The sequence below is a fragment of the Nansenia antarctica genome, assembly GCF_963989245.1.
Source record: "Nansenia antarctica genome assembly, chromosome: 1".
NCBI lineage: Eukaryota > Metazoa > Chordata > Actinopteri > Argentiniformes > Microstomatidae > Nansenia > Nansenia antarctica.
In genome coordinates this window covers 105,883,311-105,897,908 of record NC_137674.1, presented here as the reverse complement: position 1 = coordinate 105,897,908, position 14,598 = coordinate 105,883,311, and the positions used below count along the sequence as shown (strand labels likewise).

Here is a 14,598-nt window from a genome sequence, read left to right as displayed (position 1 = left end):
TGCTGGTGTAATATACCCCAAGTAAACATATTACACATGTTGCAGCCACATTGCACCACACATTGTTTTGAACTATTCATTACATAGTCATAGCCAGAGGCCTTTTTTTAGCCATGGTTGTCACTGTCAATACCCTCATGATCTAGTACCTGGAGACACTGAGGGTGTTTTCAGGACTACGTTAGGTGGAACAGTACCAGTCACAATGTTGACGGTGCCAAAACAGCTCAACGGTAGTACTGGAGAACAAACAGTGTTAACTAGTTCAATGCCTACTTGTGCAAAAAAATCTGAACATTGGCAGGATATAATTAACATTTATTTGACGGTTCTGACCAATTGCGTGTACTGTATATGGTTCAACAATGATTTGATGATGATGCACTCTCAGACTGCTGATTTCATTTAAAAGGAAACAGCATTAGATATTTCACGATTGCTTAGAGCTTTAGCCTTTCTATTGGTGCCACCTGTATATACAATTTAAAGCTACCAATGTTCGAGGAAGCTACTTGGAATATCCCAGAACCAAAACACAAATTGTGTCTCCTCTCAGCCCCATGATGAAACCACTTGGCAAAAGAAACAGTTAGTGCACTATAGGTTATTAGTCTCACCGTTAATTAAAGGCGAGTCACAGCTGCACGGTAAACCCCCACCTCACCACCCCCCTCCTTTGCCCTTGCCCCTATGGGCCTCTGGTCCTCGTTGAGCAGCGCTCGGTAAACAAAGGTTGTCTTGGAGGGATCTCTGAGGATGATGCTGACAAATAGGATTAGAGGGGAGAGAAAAAACCCATTTAGGTGTATCTGCCTACAGTTGCCATTTGGGAGAACGAGGAGTACTAGACGTACTACTGACCTTCTGTTCATTTAGTTCAGCCTGGTTAAACCCCCATTTTTTATTGTTGTTGCTTAACCAAGTATATTCTTACGACAAATGGTCCCTATGCTTGTCCTCTTTCTGCACCTTCTTGGACTGGAACAGAGCAAGTGTTATTGCAGATCACTGAGAGATTGGAGAGGGACTTTGAGTGAAAGTGAGTTTGGTGACGGTAGTGTCCTTAAGAGGAGTGCTGCTGGGGATGGAGCCACCGGCGCAGGGCCAGTCAACTGAAGGGCCGGAGCTCAGATCCAATGTGGTCCGAGTCTTCATCAGCTCCACCTTCACAGGTCAGTGGTCTTTTTTTATTATACTATAGTATATGTATATGCAGTATACTGTATATATACACACATACACACACACTTATAATTAACACATGCTATAATCATGGTGTTATACAATATGATATTATGATTATACAGTATCATCTGTGTGTGTGTGTGTTGGGGATCAGATGTAATTTGGGTTGAGTTTTGTGTAAAAAATGGCATAGTGGACCATTGACTGTAAAGTCTAACCATAAAATAGTCTACCTCAGTGGTAAAAGTTAACCAAGGAATCACAGGCATCAATTAAGTACATGGGACTGGCAGCTAATGGTGATTTCACCCCCAAAAAGGTCCTATAAAATGTGCAGACCTGACCTGGGTAGTATTTTAAATCACAGCAACAGAATCTCTAGCCAGTGAAACGTCTTGCTTGGGGGTGATTTCTTCTCTCATTAGACCACACAGTCCTCAGTTTAAGGACCTGAGCAACATAAGCTTCTGATCATGGGAGTGGGGAGGTGTGTCCAATGCACTCTGTCCAATCAGGTCAAACTGGGACCCGTTTTTGGCTCGTGAGCGCTCATTTTAGTACTAGAGGCTGAACATTTTAGGGGCTAGAATGAGTAATTGCATTCATTTGCAATCACCAGTATTTGCATCATTTCTGCATACCTATGGTCATTAATTATGACTTAAACAATTCTTAGTGCTTTCATTAAGAAATCACAAGGCTTTGTGAATGCATTAAAGGCAAACTAGACTATAGTGATAGCTATAGTGAAGCACAAGGCTTCCTTTCGCACCTTGATATGTTGACATCACTGGAGTGGGCCTTTAAGAGGTTAAGTTGGTTGGTTGGTTACTATGGTTACATGGTTACTATGCCATTGGTTTATTAACGTGGGTGTAAGCTTAATGGAGTTAATTTTGGCTTGTGAGCGCTAATAAAGGCACTAACTTAACGTAGTTAATCAAGCTAATTAATGTAACCTTATTGCGTTACCATGGGGATCAATACGTTTGAATGATTATTATATTCTTGCATAGAGTTGTCAGGCTAGACTGTGAGCTTGGTGTGTATTTAAACTGTAACTGATGTGATGGTTGGCAGATATGAGCAGTGAGAGGAACGTGTTATTGGATAAAGCCTATCCTGAACTCCAAACTTTTTGCCAGAGTCTGGGCTTGGTCTTTGAGGTGAGTGAGTACACGAAGGGCCAAATCAACCAACATGTATGTATGTAGCCTTGTATATAATGCCAAGAATACTAATTTCATCAGTTTGGTACAAGCTACATCCTAGCTGGAGCAAGACAAAATGTTTCTTCATTTTACTTTGTTTTATCCCACTGAATCATACAATTATGAGTTTTTTCTTATGCTGGTCCCCAGAATTCAGTTTCTGTCAGTGTCTTTAAATAACTGTAACAAGTTCAAACGTTGTTTTCTGACATTTTAGGTTGTGGATTTGAGATTTGGCATCCGGGATTGCGGTGGACCACTTGACCACAGAATTGCGGTGGATCACATGACCACAGAATTGTGTCTCAAAGAGATCGAGGCTTGCAGAAGAGTTTCTGTGGGTCCAACATTCATCGTGAGTGTCATTCACATACACTTTGTCAGGATAGGCAGAAGTTGTGCTTTATCACTGATGCAGTGTAACTTTTTTCTGTCCGTCTAATGGCTAAAGTAGGCTTGAGGGTATCTGGATAACCCTAGATTGGTGGTTAAAGGGCAACTTCTACAAGTGAGCATTCTGTTCCTCTAGTACAGCTGATTTGAGTTAATTGGCTGTTATGTCACTTGAATTCTTCATAGCAACTGTATCTAGGAATCCCAACAGCTTTGGTTTATGTCAACAGTGTGTTTATTTACTTCCTCATGCCTCTAGGCTCTGCTGGGGAATCGGTACGGCCAGCGTCCTGTCCCCCGAGTCATCTCAGAAAAACACTTTGGCGTGCTTTCGTCCAAGATCTTAAAGGACCAAGAGGGACTAAAGCTACTCAACCGATGGTTCTGGAAAGATAACAACGCCGTCCCGCCCACGTATATCCTTCAGCCAATCAGCACTCACTTCCCCCACTATGCAGACCTCCGACCCGAGAGTGGGCCGCAACGTGACTGTGATTTCATTTCCTGGCGCTTCGCAGAGGCTCGACTATTAGAGCTCCTACGCACTGCCGCCTCACAGGCTGAAAAAGATGGAGATTTCACCTCAGAGGAGAAACACCAGTTCTTCAAATCTGGTCAGAGCTTCTCAGTGTCTTTGAGCATTCACTTTTGGGCACATGCTAGGATAAAGGGGCAAAAACACTATTGATATAAATCACCTGGCTTGTAAACATTTATTAAGCTCACATGATGAATCACGACCTGAATCGCTACTTACTGCGTTCTCCACTTTCCACCCAGATTGAATGTTAGTTAAGCGCTTACGGTGTGATGTGTCATGATTCTATCCTATTTTCAAGCGCCTGGCCTACCTCTCACAATGCACCCTCCCTCATTTGCCCGAAATGATCAACCGACGCGATTCTTGTCTCTCCCTTGTCCACAGTGATGGAGTGGGAGATGGAGGAGGGCCTGCGACCTGCACATGACAACGACCCGTCGGCCATCCTCTTTGTCAGGGAGTTGCCCCGGATGCTCAAGAAGGACGGCTGGCGGGCGGCCAAACGCCTGGTCCAGTTCATGGACCTCACCGCGGACGGACTGCTGGACACGGACGCCCAGGAGCTCCTGGCCGCCCTCAAGTCCCGCCTCTACGCCTCCTCGCCTGGCATCCTCAACTTGCACTGCGTGGAGCTCAGCAAGGGGCTCGTCGACCCTGAACGCAACGAGCACGCCCAGTACCTGGAGAGCCTCTGTGAGCAGTTTGTGTCCCAGATGAAAGCCAGGATCACCAGGGGGGCTACTGGGTCCCCGGGGGCGGCTGGTGCGGGGAGGATGAGGGCGGGAGGCGAGGAGGGGGGAGACCGTGACTGGCTGCAACAGGAGCTGAGGGAACAGACGGTGTTGAGTGTTGCCGAGTGCGTCGGCTTCTGCGGCAGGGAGGGCCTCCTGGGGAAGGTATGAGACATCAGAATCAGAATCTGTCTCATACATTTTCAAAATCACTTCAGGATAAGCTAGTATGAAGCTATTTTGATGTTTTTCTGTGTAGGAAGCAGGCTAATTTACAAGCTGCCAACTAGTGGTCGTTGTGTGTAAATAGCAGCTTGAGCATTGTAAAGAGCATCAAAAAAGGCACGGCTGTTCTAGTGTTAAGTCAGGTATTTTCTGCAAGACCTTATTTAGTCTTTTGGTTTGAACTTTTCTGAAGGTGTGCCTGGCCATGTGGGAGTCCACCAATGTCCACCATGAGCCGCTGGTGGTCTATGGAGAGGCGGGCATGGGGAAGACGGCGCTGCTGTGCAAGCTGGCGCAGGAGATGCAGGGCCTCCTGGACCCCAGGGCCACAGTGGTGCTCAGGTTGCTCGGTGTGTCTCCTTCGACGAGCCCCCCCGACGTAGATCACGTCATCCGTGGCATCTGTTTCCAGATCTGCGGCACATTCGGCTTGCCGGCACCCGCGCCGCTAACCGCCAACACACACGCAGAACTTGTCAGGTTCTTCCACGGCATTTTAAATAAGGTTTCCCAAAACGGCGACACGCTACTTCTCATTCTAGACTCACTGGACCATCTCTCTGAGGTGAACCACACCCAGAAACTCTATTGGCTGCCCAAAGACATCCCGCCCAATGTCCATTTGGTGGTCTCTGCGAATACCAGGTCTCAGGTCTTTACTCACCTGCGCCGAATGGTCAAGGCGCCTGAACATTTCTTCGAGGTGGAGCCCCTGTCGCTTGACCAGGGCAGAGAGATCATGGGTGCCTGCTTGAGAACAGCTCGACGAACTTTGACCCCTGAACAGTGTGGCGTGGTACTGCGCAGCTTTGAGCAGTGTGGGAGTCCTCTGCAGCTGAAGCTGACTCTGCATATGGCCAAACGATGGGCGTCCTATAGCCCTCTGGTGGACACGACGTCTCTGGGCAACAGTGCACAGGAAGTGATGTCACAGCTGCTTCTGTCTCTGGAGCAGAGGCATGGGAAGCAGCTGCTTAGCGCTGCCTTAGGATACATTGTTTTAGCAAGGTAGGGTCAGACACACACACACAAACACACAAACACACACACACACACACGTAACTTCAACAGGTCCCAACTTAAATGCAAAACATGTAGTATCTGCATTGTGCAATTTGTCACCTGGTATGCCTTCACATTGCATAAATTAGAGGTTGATCAATGAATAACATTGATATTGCACTTGATGAGTTAGTCAAGCTTAGTTGACCTTTGATTGGATAATCAATACATTTTCTCTCTACCCAGGGCTGGTCTGTCAGAAGCAGAGCTGCGTGACCTGTTGTCTCTTGATGATGATGTCATATCAGAAGTCTACCAGTCCTGTCTACCGCCCAACCCCTCGCTCATACGCTTTCCACCTCTGCTGTGGGCCCACCTCAGGCACGACCTGGGGGAACAGCTAGTAGAGAGACAGGCCAATGGTGTGAGGGGGCTCAGCTTTCGCCACAGGTAAAGATGTCCTTCCTTGCTATTGAATGCTACCTCGTTCATATGAGTCATATGGTAAGAATGCTAAATTATTAGATTATGAAATCTGAAACTGATCTAAATTTGAATGTGTTTGAAGGCCCTCTGTGTACATGGATTTGGTACCAAGTGATTTAGATTTACTTTTTCAAAGGACAAAAAGATGACAGCTCTCAGATGATAGCATACTCACCTACTTACTCTATCAATGGAAAGTAAATAGCGGTGGAAACTGTTATGTAAAATAAAGTGGAACCAACTGATCTGGGTATGAAAACAGTGCGTGCACAGTGGGTACCTAGGACTTTTTGTTGGTAAATACGGTTTGCCACGATCATATTTTTGTAGTTTTAACATTTTGTTCATCATCAGATATCTATTTATGCCTTTTTATTCAGATTTTTATTCTATTATTCAATTGTCACTTTGTTTTGTTGTTGTTGTTTGTGGTGTGAGCTGCTGTAACACCTTAATTTCCCCTCAGGGATCAATAAAATATCTATCTATCTATCTAACTGTCTGTCTATCTATCTCTCTATCTCTCTCTCTCTCTATCTCTCTCTCTATCTATCTGTCTCTCTATCTCTCTATCTATCTGTCCTATCTATCTATCTCTCTCTCTCTCTATCATCTATCTATCTATCTCTCTCTCTCTCTATCTATCTATCTATCTATCTATCTATCTATCTATCTATCTGTTGTGTGTGTGTGTAGGCAGTTGACTGAGATGGTGCGAGAGAGGTACCTGAGTGCGGAGCAGCACGTTGGGAGACACAAGGTCTTGGCTGAGTACTTCCTGGGTCGCTGGAGCCAAGGCAGACCCAAACCCATCACTCTGACATCCCTGAAGGCTACTGTGAATGCTGACAGAAAGGTATCCTCACAATGAAGGGAATCTCTTTTCCTACATCCTGTCTGTCTCTTTGTCTCCTAATCAAAATGCAGTGGAGGGGAAGGTTCTGAGAGGAGGAACCTAAGATCTCCTTCTCCAATGTTTCAACTCCATTCTCATGTTAATACTGTTCATGTTTATGTTTATATTGTTCATTTTGTAAAGCACTTTGTGACAAAAATGTGCTATGCTTGCTCATACATTTCAAGGATTGATTGAAATAGAGTAGTGTCTCAAAGAACCCATTTTCAATACACAACCTACACATCTGTTGTGTTGCCCAGGTGCCCCACCAGCCCCTGTGGTTTACTAAAGGTGTGGCTAACCTCAGGAAGTTGCAGGAGCTGCACTACCATCTCCTCCACTCGGGCCTCTGGGACGAGCTGCGCCAGGAGGTCATTGGTGAGATCAGGAGTTTACGGCTCCCATTTCATACTGCAAGGCCCTGTTTGAATACCTTGAAATGCAACCTTCATTCCTTTCTATCATTTGAGTTACCATTGATGTGATACCATGACTGGCCTTGTCTGTTGAAATCCTCGCTTTCACCTACACGTACGTATCTGACCATGTCCAGACCAATGAGGAAAGAAAAGCAGGAAGGATAAAAAATAAAAAAATGGAAAAAAAAGTATAGGGGTCTAATTCATTTTTAGATTACTAAATCTAACTGTCTTTGTAGGACAATCTACTCTGTATACTGCAAGTATATCTCGATTTCGGGCAGAGAAGCGGCGAACAAACAACGCCAGCGTCCTCTCTCAATCGGCATTTTTTGAAAATATTGTAGTTTTGTAGTTCAGCTCTCTCTTTAATCCCCATGTAGGCAGCATGGAGTGGCTGTACAGCAAGACCCTAACCTGCGGAGTGGCCAGTGTCATCCAGGACCTGACCCTCTGTATCCAACTCATTGACTGTCCTGAGACACAGCTGATACGAGATGCTCTGATACTCCTGAAGCCCACCCTGGACTTCCTGGATGGACACATGGGTCAGTATTCACCAGACCTGGGTCAAATATATAATTATGTAAAATACATATCTATATATATACAGTGGAATCAAGGAATAGTCCCCAAAAGGTAAAGCTTAAGGCGAACGCAAGCATCCCCACTTTAATTACTGTCAATACTCAAGAACACAGTAGCATTGTCGAACACTCTACATGTGTTTAGATGGGTATTAACCAATATATTAGTTTTTTTTTGTTTACATTTCTTTAGTCGACATGCACTATTGACATTGAGCTGCGGAAAAATTCCCTGTATTGTAGATTATTTGGCTTTAAAGACTTATTTTGATATGTCCCTCTGTGGTCTAGAATCAGAAAATGTAATACGCTAGCTACACAGTATAGTGTAGGACAAGCTGACTATCCAACCATGTTACTCCATCTTCCTCCTCTCCAAAGGCTTTTCCCTCTTCTACACTGAGCTCTATGCAAGACTCTACTCGTTCACCGACACACATCCTTCACTGATTGGACGTCTCTGCTCCCAGTGTCAGGAGTGGCTCATGTCCTGCCCCGAGCCCGTCCTCATCCCCAAGTGCAGTTTTCTCCAGAGTCCAGGGGGGGCGCTAAAGACCACACTCACTGGTTTTGAGAAAGGTTGGAAGAACTCTATCATTTATGGTCACATCATCTATCATCATATCATCATTTAATCAGTGCTACTTGTAACGGATCCCCGTATATGAAAAGGCTTGAGACTTACTGCTGTAACTTAAAGTGTTTATTTCCTTCTTCTTTCCTTAATTGAACCTTGAAAGTCCACATGTGATAATCAAACAATCAAATAAATTGCACCATAAATTGCACCATAAATTGCACCGTAAGAACTTATGGCCTCATTACGGGTCCATTAAACTGTCTTCCTTTACCGTCAATCTCTTTTGTTCAGCACCAAATGGCGAACTTGTGTGAACTTCCTGGCTACGGAAGCCTAATCAAACCAAAAATACATACACATTTTGCCTAAAGCTCTTCCAAATAAAAGTCACCGATATCCTATTCAAACAACATATGAATCACATAACAAAGCAGTTTACAAATGTATGGCAGGTTAATCAACATAAAAGAATAACTTTTCTTGGGGTTCTTTACACTACTACTACTACTACTACTACTACTACTACTACTACTACTACTACTACTACTACTACTACTACTACTACTGCTGCTGCTGCTGCTGCTGCTGCTGCTGCTGCTGCTGCTGCTGCTGCTGCTGCTGCTGCTGCTGCTACTACTACTACTACTACTACTACTACTACTACTACTACTACTACTACTACTACTACTACTACTACTACTACTACTACTACTACTACTACTACTACTACTACTACTACTACTACTACTACTACTACTACTACTACTACTACTACTACTACTACTACTACTACTACTACTACTACTACTACTACTACTACTACTACTACTACTACTACTACTACTACTACTACTACTACTACTACTACTACTACTACTACTACTACTACTACTACTACTACTACTACTACTACTACTACTACTACTACTACTACTACTACTACTACTACTACTACTACTACTACTACTACTACTACTACTACTACTACTACTACTACTACTACTACTACTACTACTACTACTACTACTACTACTACTACTACTACTACTACTACTACTACTACTACTACTACTACTACTACTACTACTACTACTACTACTACTACTACTAATAATAATAATAATGATAGTAATATATGCCGTAATATTATGCCGTTTATCCATTTAGCTGCATTTAGATGCTTTTATCCAAAGTCACTTACATTGCAGTGAGTGCATACATTTTTCAGTACATGGGTTAAAGTGCAGACTCTCAGCTTTAGGGTAAGGGTATTCACATCAACATTTTTGTTCAACCCCTTGAATTAAAGCTGAAGGTCTGCACTTCAATTACATCTCAATTGTTTCATTTAAAATCCATTGTGGTGGCATACAGAGCAAAACTTATGGAAATTGTGTCACTGTCCAAATATTTCCGGACCTAACTGTATATGGTCCCAGCGGGAATCAAACCCAAGGACCATAATCAATGTTCTCTCCCCCCCCCCCCCCCCCCCCTCCTCTCTCTCTAAAGCAGTCTCAGCTGTGGATGTTTGCCCTGAGACGGGGGTCTTGGTGGCAGGCTCAGAGGATGGGAGGGTCATCGCCTGGGACCTGACTGATATGGAGGTCATCCAGACGCTTGTGGGACACACAGGTGAGGTCAAAAAGTACAACATGATTAGATTAGATTAGATTAGATTGTCATGGTACAAATACTGAGACAACGAAATGTAGTTTGGCATCTAAACAGAGTGCAAACATTTGTATTACATACAAGTGTGCATGTATGTGAAGCTACTGTGCTATGAGTACAGCTACTCATCCTGGAGCAAAGGCCAACAACAGTACAACTATCTATTAGTAGTAGTTATTGCAGTACTCACAACCATTCTATCATTTAATTTAATCATAGGGTTAGGGTAATAGGGTATATATACAGAGCTGAATACAGTGTAAAGACAGCAGCAAACATGAATCTAATCCATGATTGTTTATCAGAATCAGATCAGACTCAGAATTGCTTTTGTTACATCAATGTACGGATACAAGGAGTTAAATTCTTGGGTACAGGTTCAAATTACACATCGGCATTGCAGCAGTTTGGATCCCAGCCCTAGTGTTTTTGTTGTTGTTTCATTCAGTATGTTTATGTGTTTGTGTGTGTCTCTGTGCTCTGCAGCCACAGTCCTGTCCGTCAAAGTCATTGACATGGGCGCTCACTGTCTCTCATTGGCTGTCGACGGGACTCTGAGGAGGTGGAGCTTGCTGAACGGCAGACAGCAGTACTGTATACAAGAGGCTGTGTCTATTAACCCCTCACCTCTTGGTGCAAACATTAACCTGTCTGAGGAGAGGGGTGTCGTCTTCACCAACTCAGGAGGCCAAGTATGATGCCATGGATGATGCCATCTTATAGCGACTCCAAATTAAGGACTAATTATATTGTCTATATATGTCTAATACTGTTCTTCGAATGTCTCATACTGGTCTTTAAAGTGTATGTCTAAAGCACTTTACTTTCAGGTGAAAGTGTGGCATCTTGACACAGCAGAGCTGCTATTCCAAGTCAGTGACACAGTTTCCACCATTCTTGGAGTATTGGACGGAGCAGTTGCGTCCCTTTCGGGGGGACTTGTCACACTTTCCCCCGCATCAAATGGGGCCAAACCAGTGCAGACCCATTTAGAAAGCCCCTCGCACAGTGTGACCCTTACCAGCGCCCTTACATTGCCAAAACGTGGCAGACTGATCATTGCATCTGAGGAAGGCTTCCTGTATCAGGTACTGCTGACATGTGGCCATGTTGATCTTCAAGTTTCAAGTTTATTGTCACATCACATTACACAAGTGTAAGAGAGTAAAATTCTTAGGCTTCGGTTCCTGACATTGCAGCACAAGGCAATAGGCATAATTCAAGATAAAAAAGTGACCGTATACAGGACATAAGTGACAAAAGATAATAAGACAGGAGCCAGGAATCCTTCCTGGACAGAGTGGTCAGGAAAATTCTAGTCATGGTATACCAGTGATATCATATGATTGCCAATAGTTTCATTGAAAAAGAAGAGAACGACACCGCAGAAAACTTGGGCAAGGTGCTGGCGACAGGGGCAGAATACTAAAGGATAAAGTAGAAGCCGCACACTATCGTTCCAGATGCAAAAAGTGTATATTTATTGACAACAGTTTCGGCCAGAAGCCTTTGGAGACTTGACAAAGGCTTCTGGCCGAAACTGTTGTCAATAAATATACACTTTTTGCATCTGGAACGAGAGTGTGCCAATAGTTTCATGTCATATCCTGTGTTGCTGTATCTTGTTTAGGTGTTCAGCAGTGGGAAACAGACTGTGCTTCCAGTCGATGCCTCCTTCCTCTCTGTCTCTGATGATGAAAGGATACTCTTGGCAGGTAACACTGTAATGCGTAAAGTAGTTCATTAGTGCTGTAATGATGACTAAAGTAATGGTAGTTGCCCTGTGTAACCTACAATGACAGATTGCCAAGTTCATTGAAAATAATGCTGAAAATATCAGATCATTTGTTACTATGATTGATGGCTCTAAATTAAGGTGTGATTTGATTCCAAGTTGAGTCTCGTTGTTATATTCACACAAAGGAAACAATGTGGAAAAGGATAATATTGGGAAACATAAAACACATTATTTACTGTCTATACAATGAAAGCTTCGCCTCTTTTGAGTGTATGTAATAACCGTCTCCTCATCTTTCTTTGATTGTATGTGATCCTCTGTGTTTCCAGGCCATGAGAAGACCTTGGCCCTGTTCAACATAGAGAGGGACTCAGTGCAGAGATTCATGGATTTGCAGCACAGCGACGCGGTGCTGTGTGCACGTGTGTCCAGGGATAGCAGGGCGGTGGTCACCGGCTCAGAGGACCAGACTATACGCGTTAGTCTTGAAATCTGTCCCACTTGAGCTCTGTGCTCATTCAGACCTTATTTCTTAGGCCACAGATTGTGCTTACCTACAGTACATCTGGATGGAACTCACTCACTCGTTCAGCGAAAGTGGTTGTAATCCAATGTCGATATAGCAGAGCTGAGCAGTACGGCTAATGTCTAGTTACAACATACAATGTATTCAATATTGTTTTGTTTGTATACCACTTCTATGTTGTCGGAAATATATGCCACATTTGTCTGTAATAGAGGTGTACAGTATGCAACATGCCCTTTGAAGTGATCATTGATGATTAGCAGAAATAAAATCCCAACGATATATCCTCACTGACCCTCCCTGTCTTTTACAGGTGTGGTCTGTAACCACTGGCAACCTCCTAGACTCCTTCACTGGCATGGATGCCCCCGTCACCGCCCTGGCACTGTTCGAGGGCACTGTAGTCTCTGCATCCAGTGGCGCTGACTACCTAAAGCTGTGGCAGCTGAACTACAACCCCCAGCACAGACCTAAAGCCTGCGTGTCCGCCGGATGCTGCTCTCAGGTCGCCCTCGCTAAAGATAGCGATATGGTGTACTACGTGAAACCAGAAGGTGGCCAGAAAGAGGTTATCGCATGGAACTGTCTCACAGGTGGACTCTTTGTACTCTTCATGTGTACCAAACCATCTTACTTTGTTGGCATCCATAAAATGAAGTAAATATGTAATTGAACAAAAAAAATCAAGGTCTTAAAATAGAAAATAGACATGGGTCATTGAAAGTGCTTGAATTCCCCTCTCTCTCTCTCTCTCTCTCTCTCTCTCTCTCTCTCTCTCTCTCTCTCTCTCTCTCTCTCTCTCTCTCTCTCTCTCTCTCTCTCACTATGCCATGTCGGGTGCTTGAATTTGATGTTTCAGAAGGTGTGAGAACCCTGAAAAAGAATCTCGCTGTTGTTTCGTTTCAGGTTCTGCTACTGAAACCATGCCTGTCTCAGCCGAGGTGTGCTGCCTGGAGCTGGCCCAGCGCAAGCGCCTGCTCTTCTGTGGTCTCAAAACAGGCACTATCCTCATCTACCCCCTGGCTTTCCCCCAGGAAACCCTGTGCCTCCCCCCTCCTGAGACCCTGCCCAGGGTCTGCTGCCTGGCCGTCGGCGGCAAGGAGAAACGCTTGGCGGCTGCGTACGAGGACTCTGTGTGTCTGTTTGAGATTACGGCCAGGGACAGCTTCCCCAGCGTGGAGGGGCCCTCCAAGAGGTTCCCTCTCTCCCTGCTCCTCTCGCCCGTCTCCTCCATGGCACTGCTCTCCGACTGCAGGCTGCTCTACGGCACGGGCTGCGGCGAGGTCACCCTCTACGACTTTAAGAGCGCGGTGGCTACGACCCTGGAGGGCCACCGCAGCAAGGTGACATGCGTGACCACTAGCAACTGTGAGAAGCACGTGCTGGTGGGCTCGGAGGACGCAGTGCAGAGGTTGTGGGGGTTGACTCCCCTGGTGTTGGATCACACCATGGAGTACAAGGTCAGAGGTTAAAGGTCAAAAGCAAATGACTGCATTCCAGATCATCATTACAATATTGCAAAAAGTCACGCTGCAGATCAAATGCAGTCCGTTTTTTAAACATTTATTGCAATCTACTGATCTGCACGGTGTGACTGTAATGTTTGACGATCTGGAATGCGACAATAATGTTGTGAGCTATGGTTCTCTCCCAGGTTGTACACACATACAGTAGCTGTTGTTCTATCTTTTATGTACAGGGGTTCTTCTTTGAAGGGGTTTTATGCGCTGCTTTCTCTGAGAGTGATAAGTACGTCTTCACCGGATCCCAGGACAGAACCATAAATGTCTGGGATGTCGCTACAGGTTGGTGCTCTCATTTACATTTCCAACTATATTTAAATGTTTTGTTGATAAAAGAGTTTAAAGTAAATGTTACTTAATTGTTTCCAAATGTTTAAAAATAAAACGTCACTATGTCGACATGCAAGTCTCGCAATCTAAAACATCTTGTTTTGGACAAACATTCAATGCGCTCTTTCTTTCTTTCTTTTTTTTTTTGTCATAGGGAATCTGTTATTTGTCCAGTACGTTTATGCTCCCGTCATCAGAATGTTGACGTACAAAAACGGCTTTGTGGCCATTTCCCAGCTCGGTCACGTCATCAAGGAGATGTTACGGTGTCCAGATCAGATCAGCTCGGAATACAACCCGCTTCGGTACGTCAAGGCCCAGTACAGGGTCACGTCCAGGGAGAAGAATACAGAGAGCCCTCACACCGTCATCTCAACAGCCCCAGAGTACAACCCTGCTCAGTTCAACTTCATGAACCTCATGCTTAAGAATAAACCGTCTGGCTCGCACACATGCCAACTTTTATAAAGGGTATTGGCATGCACTCTCAGTAATCAGTAACAAACATGGCAGCACTTTGAACTGTATAGTCTTATGACATTGTTATGT

The 14,598-nt window shown here is 44.5% G+C and overlaps 1 protein-coding gene across 1 annotated transcript; it reads left to right on the top strand.

Annotated features, from left to right (window-relative positions):
• Positions 1 to 1,084: 1,084 nt before the first annotated feature.
• nwd1 (NACHT and WD repeat domain containing 1) lies at positions 1,085 to 14,517 on the top strand (the record flags this gene model as incomplete). Its single annotated transcript, XM_080529369.1, has 20 exons — positions 1,085 to 1,172; positions 2,266 to 2,351; positions 2,614 to 2,751; positions 3,049 to 3,403; positions 3,715 to 4,226; positions 4,480 to 5,294; positions 5,535 to 5,738; positions 6,471 to 6,630; positions 6,933 to 7,050; positions 7,475 to 7,639; positions 8,060 to 8,257; positions 9,819 to 9,893; positions 10,419 to 10,624; positions 10,763 to 11,020; positions 11,563 to 11,647; positions 12,000 to 12,148; positions 12,510 to 12,789; positions 13,103 to 13,656; positions 13,896 to 14,001; positions 14,204 to 14,517. 20 exons carry the CDS (start codon positions 1,085 to 1,087, stop codon positions 14,515 to 14,517), a joined length of 4,866 nt encoding a protein of 1,621 aa, XP_080385495.1.
• Between the last annotated feature and the right edge of the window lie 81 nt (positions 14,518 to 14,598).